The following is an 18,795-nucleotide window of genomic DNA, read 5'->3' on the forward strand; positions in this document are numbered from 1 at the left end:
TTTAAGACAACCATCTCATCAGATATCTTCCCCATAACTGAGTACATTATTTTCCTATATTAAACATCCCATCCTTTTATGAATTTTTAGCATTCACTATAAGCATTATGATGCAGGATGGGATTACAGTTTTATTCAGTTTGTCTATGTTAACTTCTCTGTCCATATCAAATAAACCTAAATCAGTTGAATTTAATTAAACCATTAATTAATCAGACCATAATTTTCTGAAAAACTAAATTTGGAGAATTAGCCATATGACAAGCAACAGAAAAATACTCAAAAACTATAATAGATTTATGAGTTTGTGGCTCAAAGACAATTAAAAGGTGCAATCGAACCCAAACAGGAAAAACCTTTGGCCACAACACCACCTGACTGGGTGGAAGTACTTTATACTTAACAATAAGACGCAACAAAGACTGCATTGATATCAAACTTCATCTCTTTATTTCTCTATTGGTTGGTTCTCATCACAAACATGGTTGAAAATCCAGAACAGGATGTGTAGAAACTGTACATGGAGCAAGGCACTATCCACTGAAGTCACAGTTGTGCTGCCTCCTGGAATCAAAGCTCATGTTCTCCGGGATAAAAACGCTGCGTTCAAATCCGCTTCATCTGGTTAGTAAACGGTGACCTTAACTTACACACATATGACACAAAGATTTGCAGCAATAATGTACATTTTAGTTTTTATTTTGATATCTAAAGTTTATTTTTGTATATAATTCCTCTGTGGTTTTAATATAAATATATATATTTTTGTAATGCACAAACATCCATATCTAGCAGAGAGTCTGAAGTGGAATGTGTCCAACAGGCTGACAGACCTGCCTCCACTCCAACAGATGGCTGTAAGGCTGCCAGTGGAAGGACCCAGGCTGCTTTCCATATGCTACATATGTACAATCATTAACAGTGTCATTATAAAGGAGCACTATTAACACAGAGATCCCAGCACCGCTCCCTCATCACACCCACCGGGGCGCAGAGAGGATGGAGATCAGCGGCGTGAGAGGCTGAAGTGCCTCTCATCCGCATCGCCGTGGTTACGCTTCGGCTCGGGAGGAGCTGCTCCTGAACGTCGGCTGCGTGTGCGTAGAAATGACAATGAAAAAATAAAAAAATAAAAATAAAAAGAAGGCTGAACATCACCCTTCAGAAGAGTCCTTTGCATTTCTTCAGGTTGACCTGCTTCCACCCGGGCAGAGCGCCGTACTCCTCCCTGCTCATGTCCAGGGCTCTCTGTGGGAGAGACACCGGCGGTCAGGCACAAATCTCAGGCCGAGTCCACAAAGTCATGCATCTGCGGGTTCAAACTCAAACGGCCCTTTTTATTGTCCTGTAAATTAAAAAAAGAGCAAATGGCTCCAAGATTCAGTCCAAATGCTGGTGAGCAGCATGCAAATGAAACGCACTGTTAGAGATGTTAGGAAGTAGAGGGGAAACAAGAGAACCTACTAATAAGACAAAAAATACATGTATGTTTTATAGTTATACTTTATTGATATACTTATTTATTCTTTGGTCTGTTTTTTTCCCCCCTCACTCTTACCCACTTTTACCCAAAATACTGCTGACACTAATTTAATCAAAACAATGAATATTAGAGAAAAATAATAATTAAAAATTCATTAATTTAAAGTTTTAAAAATTTTTTCATAAAGTATCTTGACCCACATATGTTAAGCAATCCCGTGTTTGTCGTGACACTATTTGGTTATGTGTGTTTTTATTGTTCATTATCTTCTCTAATAAGTTATTTGTCATTTTGTAGCTCAATGCCTGTTATGTTTGTTTTGTATGCACTCACTGATTTAATAATAATAATAAAAAACGACAACAAAAAACAGGATGTTAGGAAGTAGAAATGCTACCATGGAGCCGGTCTGTTTTCCCATGCTAACACCAGTTGGACTCACCTTCCCATAAGCCCCTGCACCCTGGAGAAGTGGAATGAGTGAAACAAATGAGCTCAAAGAGGCATAAGGTGGACAGTATTTATCTCCAGAAATTGTTGAAAGACTTTTTAAATAACAGAATAAACTCATCTGGAACAATTTATCATCCAGTAAAATTTGCTATTGTGACAGACCCAATGTTGACTTTGTTATTTACAGTATGAACTAAGATGTTTCAGTTTGGGGTCTAAAACCTGTCAGTTTTCAGTTTCACCAACCCTTCTGTTGGTTTTGAAGTCATTAAAGATGAGTCAGGCTTCACATCTAATATCTGACACACGAAATGATTTGGGAGCAGAATTCCGGTTCTCACCTCGAAGTCTTCATCAGTCAGGTAGACTTCCAGGTGCAGCGGGTCGACGCCCTCGGGCAGCGGCCGGGCCAGGACCTCAGCCAGCGGGTAGGTGGTCTTACACAGGCGGGCCAACACGTCTTCCACCAGGATGATCTGGTTACACACCTCAGCCTCCTGAGAACAGGACACACGCGGTTCAGGAACAGGTGAAGCACGTCGCCGTGGAGGCCGTGGGGAAGCATCCCACCCTCTCTGTGATCTCAGACACATCCTCCCGGTGCTCCCAGCAGGGGAACATGTTGGTGAAGGTGAGCGGCTCCAGACCGGCGTGGATCAGGTAGCCTTTCGGAGGCTTCTTCTCGTTCTTTCCTGAGGAAACAAAGGCCGTCCGTTTCAGAATGCTTCCTCACTCTGGCTGTGTTTCCATTGGCCATAAAATTGTGCAAATTGAAATTGCGAAGATAAATTTGCTTAATGGAAATTTATTTGCTTAATCTCATGTTTGTGAAAACATTTTTGTGCTTGGATGAGGTGATTTTTCAGCTGCACTGAAATGCAATCCAACAACAGGATGATACTACTGGTGGAAAAGAAGAAGAAGTCCACAGGAAGTGGTAGGAGGATGGTGTGGCATGCGTTTCAATGACTTACTGTTTACAACTTATGTGTGATTTTAGTCGCATTTCTGATGTAATGGAAACAACGCAATTGCAAAACTGTGTTTTTTCAACAATAGTGGAACACTGATGAGGTTTTGTGCACATGTGGAATGCAAACGCAGCCCCCTGTGAATACCTCTGCAGTACTGCAGCACCGTCTCCATGGCGCTCTTTCTGTCCGAGTCCCAGCGGATTCGGGCCGAGCCGGTGCTTTCGCTGTCCTGGGGCCACCAGCCCTGCCACAGGTACACCTCATGGTGGTTGTCCACCAGGAAGAGGGCTGAACGAGAGACGCATTTAGGGTCAGATGAGTCGGGGTGATTGGAGAGCTTTACTTTGAAAAGTTAGCTGCCAGCTAGCGGTCAGCCGTAGACTGTAACCCTCCCCACAGAAGCCGAGTGAGAATCTTTGAGCAGCCAGAGCTCCGGGCTGCATTTACCTGGCTGTGAGGCTCCATAGAGATCCTCTTGAAGGAACGGCATGGAGTTGACCTGCTCCGGGTCTCTGGCTGGGTACAGAAACTCCACGGCTGTAAACTCTCCAGAGCTGCTGCTCAGCTGGTACAGACGAGGCGTGAAGTTAAACCTGCCGGGATCTGAGCAGCAAAGGTTCAGATTAAAGGGGAGGTATTCTGTGTTTCCACATAACATATTTTCACAGCACAATCAAGTAACTGTTACCTTCAGTGGTTACAAAAATGGCATATATATCAAGTATGACTCAAAAAAATTTGACTTTGTAATAACGCCTTGAAATTGAAGTTCTGTCTCAGAGAAACTCCGCCTTCAGGAAGTCATCACAACACGGCTCCTCTATTAAATTCCACTATTAGGTTCCCACTACAGAATGACATGAAAAGCACCAGTAGGACAATCTTTTTAGTCATCAAGTTGGAAAATATGTGATTTATTTTTCTTCATTTCCCATAAACATCAACATATCACAAAATAAAACATATCTATCCTCATCTGGCAAATGATTGCCGTTTTTCTTTTGATTGTTTCATACAGCTATGAAGCAGAGAGCACTATCATTTTATGTCTAATAAACAAAAACTATATTGAAATTGTCTCATTGTGTGACACACATGCAGGATCTCCCAACATCCCCAATATTTCTAGTTTTATTCTGTCCTAAATTTCATTCAAGGTGGCATTAAAAAGGTCTTAAAAGCTTGACTTGTGAAGTGTTGATGCTGCCACCATGTTTACCTCGCCGCTTCAGGTTGTAGATTTCAGCAAAAGAAAATATGTCTGTCCTCCTTTGGCAAATGATAAATGATTTTCTTTGTTTTTCTTTGTTTTAAAGACTAAAAATACATTTTTTTTTAAAAAATGGTGGCTCTTTCAAAATGATAACTTTACTATAGTAAATTAGAAATGGTCCTTTTTCAAAACATTATGTAACATTTGTGGCTTTAATGGAGCCTTATTCAGCTGGAACGAGGGCCAAAATGGCTCTTTGGATTGTAAAGTTTGTTGCCTCCTGGGATAAACTGAAGCCTCATGAATACAGAGACGTTTTACCACAAAACCAGGCTGAGAGCTGACTGACTAACATCAGTTTAATTTATAGGTTCTTAGTAACCAGAGCAGCAAAGAGGACCTAAGCAGCTCAATAGCTCCACCTGCTGACCAACAGAGGAGACAGTAACACCATGAGATGCTGCAGCTGGATTCAGGTCAGCCTTTGGTTGTTGGCTTCACTGCTTGTATTAAAATAAATCATATAAATGTGGTGAACCTTACACTGGTACAAATGTGTTAAGTTCTTCTGTATTCCTGGATAATGCCATAATTGTGCAGCTGATGAAACTTAGTTTGAGCCTTTGGAACTGATCAGCTAAAGAACCATACACACAGTGAAGCAGGGTTTTGGCAGCATCATGATCTGGGATTACTTTTCTTGAGCTGGAATTTAATGTTTGAGAAAATTAGATGAAATCAACTACAACTCCAAACAGCGAAGGTCCCACTTCCATCTTTAGCTTCCCAGCAAAGGAAAACAAAGATATATTTTTGGAAGGATTTAGTCCTGACCTAATCCTAATCGGATAAAATACTCAGGGCCTCCTAAACAGGGCTGTGTGGACGAGACAGTCAGAGATGTGGAGAAGTTTTGCCAGGGAGAGAGGAAACATTAAGCAAAGATGTGACTTTTACCAATGAAGACTAAATGCAGAAACTGAAAATGTGTTTTAACCAAGTTGGTTTAGTCATAGTTTTAAAAAGATTCAGAAATCTAGATAAAAAGCACATTATTAGGTTTATTCAACCTTGATGACCTTTAATGGTAATATTTCAAACACAGTGCCATTATGTGATTCTTTTTAGCAGTCAGACCTGTTGACTCACCGTGAAGCATGCAGTCGTAGGCCTTCCTGTCCCTTCTGCCCAGGGCTTCCCAGAAGCCCGCTGGCTCCGCTTCTTCCTCACATTCCCATATCGTCACTCTGCTGCTGCTGTGCAGCCCCGTTTCCAGAGGACAACTGCACAAAAACAAACACACACACACACACACACGCACGCACACACACACACACACACACACACACAAAGTAGGCTACACTACAGGACCTGTTCATATTTCAACAACAACTTCTCAGGAAAAATGTCCTCAGGAAAGCTGAATTTCCACTCACTGTTCTTTGAGTCGGTTGGCGGCGACGCGTGCCACCTCCCGAGTGTGTGTTTGGGATTTGCAGCCGTGCCACAAGTAAATGAGGGCCTGGCTGACACCCAGCAGAACCATGGAGACTCTGGAGCGCAGACTGCTGCAGTGGCAGGCCACCTCCAGCAGGTGACCTTCCACCTCCACCTCACCCCGCACACAGTAAAGACGCCAATCATCTGTGAAAAGGAGACAGTCACTGCTGTGAGACCAAATCGGTTAAATATTGACTACATGATAGAATATAAAAGGAAAAACAGAGCTTGTAATATTAGAAAAATAAAAATGTCTGGTGATAACATTAAACAAGCCTTACTCTGTGAATTTTCCTCCTCCTCTTCTCTTTTCCCTGAGTGGACAATCATTCCCCCTTTGAAACACTGGAGGAAACATGGCGGCTCCTTCCCCTGCAGGACCTGAACCTGGAGGAAAATCAAGGTGAACATTAGCGTGAAGCTAATGTCCACACAGTGTTTCACTGTGAGCACAGAGGTTAAACCAGAAGAGACACTGACCTGTGCTCCCCGCTCCTCGTCCAGCTCCACCGTCATGAGCGCCGACGTTCCCTTCTCGTTGACGGTGGAGTTGCGGCCCTGCCAGAAGAAGTAGCAGCACTTCTCCTTCCCAGCTCCGGCGGTCTTCTGCTGCTCTGGATTCTGTCTCTTCCCAACTGATGAGGAAGTGTAGGTAACAGTTTAATCTGAGATCTTACATTTAGAGCACAAGTTCAGATTTAAAGGGGCAGTGTTATGTGTTCTCCAGGCTCATAGAGACATTTTACAGCACAGTCAAGTAACTGTTACCTTCAGTTGTTATAAAAATGCTACATATATGAAATGACTTAAAATAAATTTGACTTTGTAATTTAAAACCTTAAAATTGGGCCTCTGTCTCTTTAACTCCATTTCTTTCTGAAACTCCACATTCAGGAAGTCATCACAACATGGCTCCTCTAATAACCCTTTAACAACATCTTAACCAGGGGTGCACGAAGGAGTAGCTCATATGAGCTCAGCAGATGCACAGTTCCATCAGGTGTTTGCTAATTGCTGCTGGCTAGTCAGAAGGAGCTCAGTAGAAGAGTCGCAGGGAAGGGCTGCTCTGTGAGGCAGAAACTGCAGCTCAGAGGAAGAGCTTTGTCCTCGAAACTGCATCTAGGTTCAACTAAACATTTTGCACAGCTGAATGGTTGCCATGGGAGATTAAAGGATTTCTGAAACATGCATGAAAGAACCAAGGCAGCACTCCAGGTATTTTTAATGAGGGAAAATCATCATAACATAATGTAAAGTTCAAAAAAAGCCAATTTTACATAACACTGCCCCTTTAAATAGTTTCTAATTCATGACGGCAGCACTGACCTGCAGTGCTGACCATGTATTTCCACTTGACCACATAGGTGTCGCCGTCGTGGAACTGGCCGATGCTCTGGCGGGGCAAACGGCTGTAGTCAAACTCCAGGATGTGCCACACCTCCACTGCCAGAGTGCTGATCTCGTAGCTCCGCCACTCCTCGGCCTCCACCAGGCCGTAGCCCCGCCCCACGTTGAACCCGTCCAAAAAGGTGCAGACCGCCGCTTGATGGAGGGGAAGCATCAAGGACGCGTTGAATGCACGAGGGTGATCTGAAGCAGGCTGTTCCTGGGAAAGACGCAGAAAAAGGTGAGAAGACAGAGTTCATATGCAGACTTGCTGATGACGAACAGAACATCAAATGCTCTGAACACGATACCTTGTGGTCCGCAATGTCGTCGTTTGCTGTGGTGGGACTGGGGGTCTTCCTGGAGTCGCTCCAGTCCTGAAACTTCTCCTTGAACAGGGTGGTCTCATTGTGTTGAGTCAGGCGGCCAAACACCGCCCAGTCGGGTCGGCCCTGGCCTTTTCTACACACGCAGATAATGACAAGGCCCAGATTTTAGTCATTAATATTAAGCTTTTTAAAACTTCTGACATGTTTTTGTTTTACATCAAATCCACAAACTTTAATGCGTCTTATTGGACATTTGGATCCAAAAACAAGAAGTAGAGCATATAGACGTGGAATCGGACCCGTCTCATCTGTGCGTCATTACATCCGTCCATCTAATTACAGAATCAAATCTTTTGCTTTATGTCTTCATCCTCTCTGGACATCTAGAGTCACTTTTGCCCATTCTTTTCAAATTAGCTTCAGCTCATTCATATTGTATCGTCTGATTCTCAGTTGGATTTAGTTTGACCTGAATTCATCTAAAGCATTCTACTTTCTGCTCTGTAGGCGGGAGCTCGGCTGGACTCCTCAAATGGTTGCCATAGAATCGCCAAGGATCCGTCAAACATGCATTAATGGATCAAAGCAATACTTCATGTATATGTTTAGCGATGGAACATCATGATATCGTGATATAAAGCTCTAAAAAGTCAATTTTGCATACCACCTTGAAACAGTGAATGGTATGCAGGGAAATGGTGTATAGATTTGAAAATCTTATAGTGTGTTTCCGTACTTTGGGATGAGTGGGTTACACTCTCCTGGGTCCAGTGGGTTGATGTCACAGTTTGTGTAGTCGAAGGTGCCGTTCCAGAGATGCTTGGCCAGCTGGAAAGCAACCTTCCTCTGCGCCAGAGTCACTTCCTTCCCATGCCAGATATACATCTCACTGCCAAAGTCAAACACCAAAACCTGCACAATAATCAGAAGAACAGACAGGGTGAGGTCTGCATTGTGACACAAACTGTAGGACCTCACTTGAGACCCTGTCTGAATTAATACTATATCTGTTCTGATTCTAAAGGTAATCTAACCTCTTTGTGGTTGAGGAGCGTACAGCGGGGCATCCTGGCCCAGAAGTCGTCGTCTGGGACGAGCTTGTCACCCATCAGGCGGTAGATGCAGTTTGTCTCCACGATGGCGGCTTCATACAGCTCGTCTTCATCTGGAGTTCCTGCTGCTGCAAGAACAAACAGAGGGATTCAGCTGGTGTTCTTCTGGACAAACTGTTATGTTTGGTTAATGATTGACGTGTACATGCCGCACAAAAAAATAGACGAGGAATCAGGCCGACAACTTCTGCAGCATTTATATGCTGCAGCTCGTCCCTGTAGTCCGTATTCTCTGAACTCTAGGGCCGATAAACTACATACAACAGAGTTTCCACATGAAATTTTGCTAAGGCTGCTGGTAGGGGTGCTAGAGGAGTCATCCAGCAGCCAACTGTGTTTTTGAGTTAAAAAATGTCTAAAGTTGACAGAAAATTTGCAAGTATCACTAGGTAATTATCCGTTATTGGAAGACATGATTTACAATCCCTATAAACACCATCTATAAAGTCTTAAAGGCAAAGAATTACAATTAAAATTATTTTTTACACTTCAGTTTTATCCAATTAAAATTAATGTCTCAAACTTTTTGATGTTTTATCCATGATTGGTCACTTCATTCGTTGTAATTGTTGGCTTGTTAAAGCAGTAAAGACAGGCAGTGGTAACAGAGTAAACCTCAGTCTCTCTGTATATGCTGATCATATTATGTTGTCTTTGTGTTTCCAGTCATTTCACCAAAGAGTTCTCTTTAGCTCGTCTTTGCCATCATTGCAAAAACACCTATAATAAATAAACAAACGATGTTTATCCTGGCAGGGGTGCAAATAAAGCCTGGCGGTCCACCAGGTTTATAATTCAGTTGTTTTGCTTGTCCACCATGTTCCTCTGCCAAGAATTGTGCGGAAAATTTTGTCGACACTGACGCAGTGGAGAACCGTGGCTTTGAACTGGAATTTGACAGCTCAACCCAAAACTCACACTGATAACTCGACTGTCCTCCAAGATACTTCCAGAACTCCTGGACTGCATGGCTGTGTGCGCCGGCGCCTTCGTCCATCATCTGGACGTAGTCCGCTCGGCAGCCCAGGTCTCTCTTGCTCTGGATGAAGTTGGCCAACTCTGACGCCTTTCAGGAAAAACAAAACGCAAAGACAGTTGATATTGCCACAATGGAGAAAAAAAAACAGCAATCAAACCTCAACAGACTGATCTCTATGCCGCTCCACGCTCCGGTTCCGTACCTTGCTTTTCTCGATGACATTGGCGAACTCTCCGATCCAGACGAAGCAGTGGTGTGGGGTGATGAGCAAGAAGCAGTCTCCGCTGTTCAGAGAGGAAGCTCTGGGCTCCACCAGCCGGACCTGGACATGCCGTCGGCCTGGTTTCACACAAACACACACACACACACACACACACACAGACAGGTGGATTATCAGTGGCTACTCTGCTCATCGCCGCCTAGATTATCACACGAGAGCCATCAGACCTAAATTGTGCCCGCCGCGATGAAGCCGACATGGTAAATATATCTGTCTAATGATCATCTAAAGCGCTAAAACCTTGGGGACTTCCAGCTAATGGAAGTCAGCAGAGGCTGTGGTCTAAATTTGAGGCTGTGAATCCTTCCACTGTCCGGCTGGGACAGATAACCTAACAAAGCAGAGCCCCTGCTGCACTGGATTTGCTTTGGATTATGGACTGTGGGGGTTCGGAGGAGCAGATCAGCCCAGGATGGCGTGAGGTGACCTGGGGAGAATGATTTAGAGTCACAGCTGTTGCCAACATACGTGTGAGGGAGATAAAAGAGAGACGCCAAAATAGAGCGAGTCCCGTCTCTCCTTTTAGATGTCATCAGCAGAGGGCAGCCAGGAGGCAGCATCCTTCAGGCTCCGACTGAATCAGAGGGCATTTATTTTTCTGTCCTCTTACACAAGTAAATTTAACTGCTGCCGTTGAGTTCAAATCTGTAAGCCTTAATAAGTCTTCAAAGTTTTCAAAGTGACTGACTTGTGAAATGACATCCAAAAGATTCATTAGCACTTTGGTTTCAGATATAGTCTTAAAACTTCTATAAAAATGTTTCCATCTTCGTTAAAACTGTCACTGTTGTGACAGTATAAAAGATCAAGCTAATCCACCTCCCTGTGCTGCTAATGCCATCTGAAGAGATGAACTGCTCCCAATGAATAACAACCAGAGTGCTATCAATCATCCTCATGAACGCGCTGCTAAATATGCTGCTGGCAGAGAAACAAGTCAGTTACAGGAAAATATCATCTGACGTCATTGGTGGCTATGCTAGCTAGCCTTAGTATTCATAACAGGCTCTGCTGTTTGAAAGAAGCTGCATCGCAGAGGAGGAGGGGTGAGCAACACACAAATGGGCATGATGGACAGCGCTAAGACCCTCCTCCTGGACCTGATTGGTTGTTTTTAGATAGATGGATGTTGACCAATGAGATGAACAAATGGAAGGATGGATTTCTAGGGAGGGATACAACTGTTAGTTGGATAAGAAATACAATCCTAAAATGTTTTTGTCTTGTTAGCCACTCGTTTTATTCGCTGCGCTTTTCCAGACTTGCTGAGAACAAATGCCTTGTTTTCACTTCTCCAGACTCTATAACAAACTTGAGATTTACATCAAGCAGATGTCGTCAGCGAAGGCTTGTTTGTAAATTCAGAGCTGACTGACCTTTGACCTGAAGCAGCATGAGCTTCTTGTAGGGCACGGCGCTGTTGTTGGACGTCTGCTCGGAGACGCTGACGCTGCGCAGGCTGACGCTGCTGAAGTTCTCCTTGCTCGCCAAACCGGCCAGAGCCACTTCAGAAAACCCAGAGTTCTTGTTCACTACAGAGAGATGAGTACAGAACTAATGCTGGATACTGATTATTCTTCAATCATCCTTTTGCTTTATAAGACGGTGCATTATCCTGCAGAAAGACGCCATAACCATCAGTGAATAGAGTTTATATGGAAGGGTGTCAATCTGTATGTTGCAAAGTAGAACAAAGAAGCAGCTTTAATGTCATTCACTTCATTTGTCAGTGATTATTATGTTAAGTCCAATTCATATGCAGTCATATTCATTCATTAAGAATATAAACTTGGATGAGACCATCACATTAATAGTACATTTTTGAAGAAAAAAAAAAAAAAAAAAAAAAGAAAAGCATGTTTGAAACATTTTCCTTAACTCCACATTTTTGTAATCTTATTGGTCTGATGCAGTACTGTAATCTTAAATTCATGTTTTTATTCGCTGAAAGTGGAAAATTATTATAACAGAAAAAAAGGCTTAAAAACATCAATTTATGTATAAGTAATCTGTGCGTTTCTCTTAATGAAGAGTTACTGAAATAAACTGACTCTTCAATTATATTCTAATTTATTAAATGATTGTATATTTGAGTTCATCAATTCATCTGATTACAGATTAAAGAAAATCCCAAAACAAATTCTCAAATTGTGCAATTATTGTTTTTAAAATTTGATGAAAGTGTGTGTTGAGTGTGTGTCATTCCACCATAAAACAAAAACAGTTCAAATGAATCATTAATAGGTCAAAATGAATGTAAAGCAAACATTGCGTGTTCACTCGTGGTTTTTTTTTCCACACACATGTCAAACATTTAGTAGTGGACATATGAGAACAGAATCTAGAAGTGGTGGAGGATTGTATAGTAAAACAAGACAACTGGAGCTGATTTCATCTACAGAAATATTGCAGATTATGCAACACAAAAGTAACATGAGGAGAAAACCAACATGATTTAAGTTGTTTAAGGCAAACTAGGCGGATGCTAGTTTATGCTAGCATTCGCTAGCAAACATGCACACTAGATGCACTCTCGATGTTTTTTCCTTTCAAACAAAAGAGCTTCAGATACGTAATCCCTCCTTACTCACTCTTCTCCACCTTCATCCTCTTGCTCTCCAGCAGGCCGATGTTGAGTCTCTGCTCTGTGTACTCATGTCTGATATCCTCTCTGGCTGCCAGCTTCTTCAGCGGGTTCCTCGAAGACTGAACGTTGCGGTTTGGCCGCATCGCCCTCTTGTGCTGCACCATCGCCGAAGTCAATCTGGAAAGACCGAAATTAAAGGTCGAAGTAAGGTCAAAGCATTTCTTTTTTTTTTTAAAGCTCGGTCTCCTGACAGCTGAAGCTTACTTTGGCACCTCGGGGTCAAAAATGGCATCGAAGTCGTCGTCCATCTCCACCCTGTTGGTGCTGCCAGGAAGTTCGTCCATGTGGCGGTAGAACTTGGAAAAAGCTTCGTCTTCCAGGTTCATCACTTCCTTCACTTTCTTCTCAGTCACAGAGATGGTCACCTCTGGCAGTCCAGGCACTGAGGAGAGACAACACACCCACATGGTCTCACTTGTGTGGCTCTAAATACCACCAGAGATCCACTGATCAGACATCAATATCTGGATTGGTCCAGATATCCAAAATTCTAGATCTGGTATCTGTGACAATGTGGCCGATCCATAAGAGCAAATCTGTTCAGTCTAATTCTATCCTTTGTGCTCATATTACAGTTAGAATTCCTAATTGCACGTTCTGAACCATTTGAAAGAAGGATTATTGCTATTTTTTACATGTTTGACCAAAATAGTCACATATTGTTTTTGTCAGTTTCAGTTTCTTCATTGTTTACTTTACATCGACTGTTCTACACGTAATTGAACAAATTAAAGTTGTTTTTACATGTTTGACCAGCTTGTGAAGGTATTGGTGGATTTAAATGTGCTGTGCAGAGTTATCAAATAAATGCAGAATTCAGAACATTTATGCCTGTGTTTCAAAAAGAAATGTGTTCAGTCACTTCAGCTTTATGTTTCTGGATTGGAATTGGCCGATACTAAATCTCAGATATCGGTATCAGAAGTGAAAAAAATGGATCAGTGCTTCCTTAAATATCGCATCAACAAAATTTGACTTATTTAAAAAAATAAAAAAAATTGTACAATCCTAACTCTCAACACTCTTGACATCTAAGTGTATTTTTTTCTCCATGCTTCTTACTAACAGTTTGTTAACCTGAGTTTAGAATAGGACGTACCTTTACTGTTGATCTTTCCAAGGAACGACTCGAGCTTCTCTAGCTTTACGTCGGATTCCAGGTTCAGATCTGGCACAGCCTTAATCGCTGCTCTCACACACACACACACACACACACACACACACACACACACGCACACAAATGTCACACATTTCTTGCAAAATGCAGCAGTCTGTACATGTAGACTTCAGACAATCGACAAGCACGATGGACAGTATGTTGATCTAAGTGTTTGAAATGTTTCCTGCAGGCGAGTATGAGCCGTTCTGTACTTTAGGGTCATGCACATTCATTGAGGTGAAAACCATCCAACAGGCTGGTTTCTATCCGGCTTCCAGAGCCAATAGAAACCTCATGGTTGTGTTGGTGACAATTCTAGTTTGAATAATGATGGAAAATAGAAAAAAGGGGAATAAACCTGGGAATTCCTCCATGTCTTTTGAAAAAGAACAAAACAATCACTTAATTAACACCGGCATAAAAAACAATTTCAATCAGACATCTAGCAAGAAATTGGCTGGAAATCTGATGTTTTTCCAGAAAGTAAAAAGCTCCATACTGAGCACTAGCTGAGGTGAAAGTCATGTTGTTACTGTTATTCATTTCTATTATTTATTTAATGAAGAATTAATGGAAACACTGCAATTGCAAAATTGTGTTTTTTCAACATTAGTGGAACGCAGACAAAGTTTTGTACTCATTTGTATTGGAAACACAGATGGTGTTACATAACAGGTAATCAGAGGCTTGAGGTGAAAAGCAAAAACTGCAATAAGTGTTTGTTATAATAAAAGTCAGACTGACCTTCCTGAGGTTTGGAGACAGCAAGACTGTTCTTTGATTTGGAGTGGAGGGGAGAGTGGAGAGCAGAGGGAGAGGCCAGCCCTACAGGAGCACACAAGATCAACACTGGAATCAAATGCTTCCATCATCTGCATTGTTGAATATATATTTGACAAACTGTAAAAAAAAAAATCCACAGAGATGTTTAGCTTGCCCTCTGACCTTTCTTCACCATCCGTGCAGCCACAGTGAACTGGGTGGAGTCGTTGGCAGCTCCGTGACCTTTGGTCTTCCAGGCCTCCTCCTGCGTCTCAATCAGCTGCTTCCTCTCCTGGATGGACATGTGAGCCTCCAGGCTCTGGCTCTCCATCTCAGCCTCCGCTGTTCTCTGAGGAAAACACAGCAGAACCGATACATGAAGGTCAAACTAAGGAACCCATACCAGCTGCATGCAGCTATAAAAAAATCTCCATTAATGCTGCCATTGCTATATCAAATTTAACTCAATAAACAGGAACCAAAGCTGTGTCTTATTTAGCAGATCATTGTTTCCAACAAAGTCAATGGGACTCAAACTGGAATTTGCCGTATTTAACCAACTAGGTGGAACAAAAAACACGCATAACACATTAATGTTCACAATCACGTGCAACAGTATTAAACCCTCTCTCATCGTACTTGTTCTCAGAGGAACCAAAATACACACTGATTAGCACTCCTGGCAAAGATGAGTAGAAAAAAATGATTTTATTGTAGTGAAATAATCTCACCTTGATTTGGAAAGAACAATTCATGGGACAGTTATAAGGGTAGTTGACCATTTTTAAATACCTTCTCTCCCTCTTTTTTTAATTCGATTTATTCAAATATACGACTTTAAAACAGATTTTTTTTGTATTTTCCTTCATCAAAAGTTACCAGAATAGAAAACATAGTCGTATAAAATCACATTCAAAAATTTCACAATGCATTTAGTTAATCAAAGGAGATACAAAGTAGATAAATGTAAAATAATTTTGGTTTAAAAAATGGTCTGAATTCAGCTGCCAAGTGTAAATAAAACTATTAAATACACAAATGAAAAACTGCTGTGGCTCAACAGAATATCAGTTTTACAAGTTGAACACCTGGTGATGAACCTGGTTTCAGTTTCTGGCTGGGGACACCAACATGGTTTAAGGAGTAAAAGAAGTAAAACAGCATCACTGAACCTCTCCCATTGGTCAACTAATGGACACATTGTGTGTTTGCACAATTTTATTGTAAAGTGAGAAAACATAACAGTTGCACAAACTCCACATCTTTATTTTTGACTGGGTCACCTTCCTTCTCCATGGGTGTCTGTCATCCACCTGCAAGGGTCTGGGAGATCTGGTGGTCTTCAATCACATGGATGGATGGATGAATGGATGGATGGGAGAGGATGAAATTAACAGATGAGGATGGAAATATGGGACGAAATACCTAAAAGCTGCATAAGAAGCGCAAGCTGCAGGGGCTGTGATGCTGAATTCAGTGTTGGAGTCACCAATAGATGGGATAAAACAGCAGCAGGACAATATGGCCATTATGTGCTTTAGCAAAACACTGCAAACACTAAACCTTACCACGTCATTTTTACTGCAGATATCTTAGCACACTTGAAATAAGACAAAACTAACTTACAAATAGTTTTTCAGGAAGATGTGAGAGCTTAGTTTAAGTCAATAATCTCTTAATATTGATGAAAATGTTCTAAATTATTATATAAGAGGACATTTTCCCCATGCTACAAGTGAGATAATGAAAATGAAACAAGTATCTTTATCAATATTAAAGAATTATTTATGTAAAACAAGCTTCTGCGTGATGCTGAAAAATGACTTGTAGTTTGTTCTGTCTCATTTCAAGTGCACTAAAAATATTTCCATTAAAATACTTGGTAATATTTTGTGTTTTTACTGTGAAAATACTTTTTTGTCTGTGACAGCAGTTGGTGTGAAAGCAGAACCAGAATCAGTGGGAATCTGATTATTTTCTCCAAGATGTTCATGAATTGGTAGAAGCATGTGTGAACGGCTTACACTGGTGTGACCAGGTATGTGGGCAAGCAGGCAGACCAACAAGCAAGCAAGTAAGACTAAAAAGACCTCCTGGAATTTCCTACCTGGCTGACCATGTCGTCAAGCGAAGTATAGAAAGGAGGATCAGGAGGAGAGGAAGCAGCAGGAAGGACAGGCTCCTGCAGCAGGCGCAGAAAGAGGAAATACATGCTACAGCAGGAAAACATAGCTGATAAGTGCAGCTCTGTATCCTGATTGGGGTCATGTTAGCCAGGAAATCAAGTCTGAAAGGCCACTAGCAAGAAATAGTTTTTAAAAGTAGCTTTCCTTATTTCTAGAGTTTGACATTTACACAGATATACACTTCCATCTGGAATAAAACAGATACTCATATGCATTAGAGAGGCTTTTTAAAAATGACTGGGATTGGAGCTCTGACTAAAACAACAAAGCAGCTCAGTGCCCATTGTTGGCCCACTGCTGCTCCCCTCAACTAGAGGTACTGAAGTTGATTTGTGGAGCCAATTTAAATGAGAGCAGCTATTAAATTTTATAATCCTCAAAGCAAAGTGTAAAGTTAATGAAGCAGGAAAACAGCCTTTGCTCTAACTTCTATCTGATAAACCAAAAGTGAATTGAAATACATTACAAGTCAATTTACAGTCCTATGAAAACGCCAAGTAAAACATGCTAACATTAGCATAGCATTTCAGCAAACTGCCAAGTGTGAAAACATCAATGGAAGCAGACAGTTTTTTTGCAGACTAGGTTTTTTGTGTCAATTCAGATATCCATTACAAACAAACAAATCTATGATGGTTTTAGACAATGCAATGCTAGGTCACTGTAGGCTAACCTAGCTAACACCATGATGGAGCAGAAACAGGACAGAGTCCTGAATGATGAGTAAATAAAGTAGCTTCCACTTAAACATACGAGGTGTTTTATACTTTAAATTACTTTATCATTACTATTATTTACTGTTACTTTAAATACATTCCATTTTAATGAAATAGATGAGGAATTGGTAATGGTCTAATCATAAATTACATCATTATTGGCGACAAAAAAAGAAATCCCATCATGCATATTTATGTTAACCAAATTTTTAAAGATGTATGAGGCGTGTTCCAGTTTTCCCAACAATTTTTGATATAAAAACATTTTTTATCCTCACGTTATATTTTTATTAACTGACCAAAAATTAAGAAAGTCAGTTTAAGTGACTTTTTATTAATTCATTTCTTAAATGAGGCTAATTCAAGCTATGTAGCTAAAAATGATTGATAAAATAATGAATTTAAAACATTGCTTATGTTCTTGATTTGTGACCCCCTGCAATCAGACGCAATCAATTTCTTATTTGAAAATTAATTTTAAATGCATGCATAAAAAGATGTCAGATCAAAATGTTAAACATTAAAGTCATTGATAGGACAGTGTGTGTGTAACAAACCCCAAACTCACCAGACAGTGCTACGATGGACCCAAAGTGAGGAGAAAATCATAAACATTAAGGAAAGGGGCCAATCCAGAATCAAACCGTACTACCACCACCAACACTCTGCAGGCTGGATTTCTGCAGCACCAGGTTGTGTTTTTATCAACAGGGGGAAAAAAAAGTTTTGTAAATTTTAATCACTGTTCTAATGAGAACAGAGCTGATGAACCTCACCCTAGAGTGCTTTGGCCACAAAGTTCTTACCCACTGGCCTTACCAGAAACAGACTGGACACAGAAACGTCCTCAGTCATCATCAGAGAATCATCATCCTACAGACAGGCAGCCGAAGAAAAGGGACATTTTCTGAAAGCTCATGTCGTGTCATGCACTTCACAAGTAGATCAAAATCCCTAAGTCTTGTTCGACTGCTCATTTTTTTGTCAATCTCATCTCTATTTTTGTTCTTTGTTCTAACACAGGAAACATCAAGAACATCCACTGGTCTGGATAAATAGGAGGATAGAAAACAAGACCGACTGTACTTCCTGTTGGCCTTCCTTTAACTTCCAACTATTCACTCATCTGTCCCTAATTTAAAAATTAGGCCATTTGTTAAATTTGAGGAATGTTTTTCCCAGAGTGTCTGACATCACACACACAGAAATCAGAACCTGACCTTAAATAAGCTATAAAAAAAAATAAAATAAAAAATTCAGCCTGTGCCGGGTGGAGCTGGCTAAGCTCTGATAAGCAGCTGGAAACAACAGCAGTTGCTCCAAAGAAGCCACAGAGAATATGTCTAAACAGAGAGGTACATGTGCTGCGCCCGTCCTAAAACCTCCCTTCAAAAACACGCCAGTGGTGGAGAAACAGAAAAACAGGAAGCATGCAGGGACAGAAATCTGCTTTTATTTTTTTAAAAGGTGAAAGACATGCAGACAGGAGAGAGACAGAGACAGATTACAGGCAACATGCAGCTCAGAGGGCAGAAGATAGAAAGTTAGGCAAGAGAGAATACAAACGCTACATGTGTCAGGACAGTTGGACATTAGCATCACACAACAGGTAGTCC

At 41.3% G+C, this 18,795-nt stretch overlaps 1 protein-coding gene across 14 annotated transcripts in view; it reads right to left on the reverse strand.

Moving 5' to 3' along the window:
• Nucleotides 1-427: 427 nt before the first annotated feature.
• Nucleotides 428-18,795, reverse strand: part of svila (supervillin a) — a 46,902-nt gene continuing 28,534 nt past the window's right edge. For 5 of the 14 annotated variants that reach the window (XM_015007030.2, XM_088001526.1, XM_088001534.1 and 2 more), the window contains 25 exons: nucleotides 17,999-18,052; nucleotides 16,385-16,459; nucleotides 15,561-15,617; nucleotides 14,461-14,626; nucleotides 14,260-14,340; nucleotides 13,456-13,542; nucleotides 12,561-12,738; nucleotides 12,301-12,473; nucleotides 11,086-11,241; nucleotides 9,632-9,768; nucleotides 9,369-9,516; nucleotides 8,373-8,518; nucleotides 8,075-8,250; nucleotides 7,321-7,471; nucleotides 6,950-7,229; nucleotides 6,104-6,258; nucleotides 5,905-6,010; nucleotides 5,560-5,767; nucleotides 5,273-5,406; nucleotides 3,358-3,513; nucleotides 3,055-3,198; nucleotides 2,507-2,628; nucleotides 2,278-2,433; nucleotides 1,926-1,946; nucleotides 428-1,248 (listed from right to left, as the gene is read on the reverse strand). In XM_015007030.2, coding sequence (XP_014862516.2) covers nucleotides 1,162-1,248; nucleotides 1,926-1,946; nucleotides 2,278-2,433; nucleotides 2,507-2,628; nucleotides 3,055-3,198; nucleotides 3,358-3,513; nucleotides 5,273-5,406; nucleotides 5,560-5,767; nucleotides 5,905-6,010; nucleotides 6,104-6,258; nucleotides 6,950-7,229; nucleotides 7,321-7,471; nucleotides 8,075-8,250; nucleotides 8,373-8,518; nucleotides 9,369-9,516; nucleotides 9,632-9,768; nucleotides 11,086-11,241; nucleotides 12,301-12,473; nucleotides 12,561-12,738; nucleotides 13,456-13,542; nucleotides 14,260-14,340; nucleotides 14,461-14,626; nucleotides 15,561-15,617; nucleotides 16,385-16,459; nucleotides 17,999-18,052 — 3,354 coding nt within the window. In that variant the 3' untranslated portion in view covers nucleotides 428-1,161. The other 9 variants (XM_088001527.1, XM_088001528.1, XM_088001531.1 and 6 more) reach the window with 9 other exon arrangements.

This window comes from Poecilia mexicana, unplaced genomic scaffold, assembly GCF_051168715.1.
Source record: "Poecilia mexicana isolate PSO_F unplaced genomic scaffold, ASM5116871v1 scaffold_20, whole genome shotgun sequence".
Taxonomy (NCBI): domain Eukaryota; kingdom Metazoa; phylum Chordata; class Actinopteri; order Cyprinodontiformes; family Poeciliidae; genus Poecilia; species Poecilia mexicana.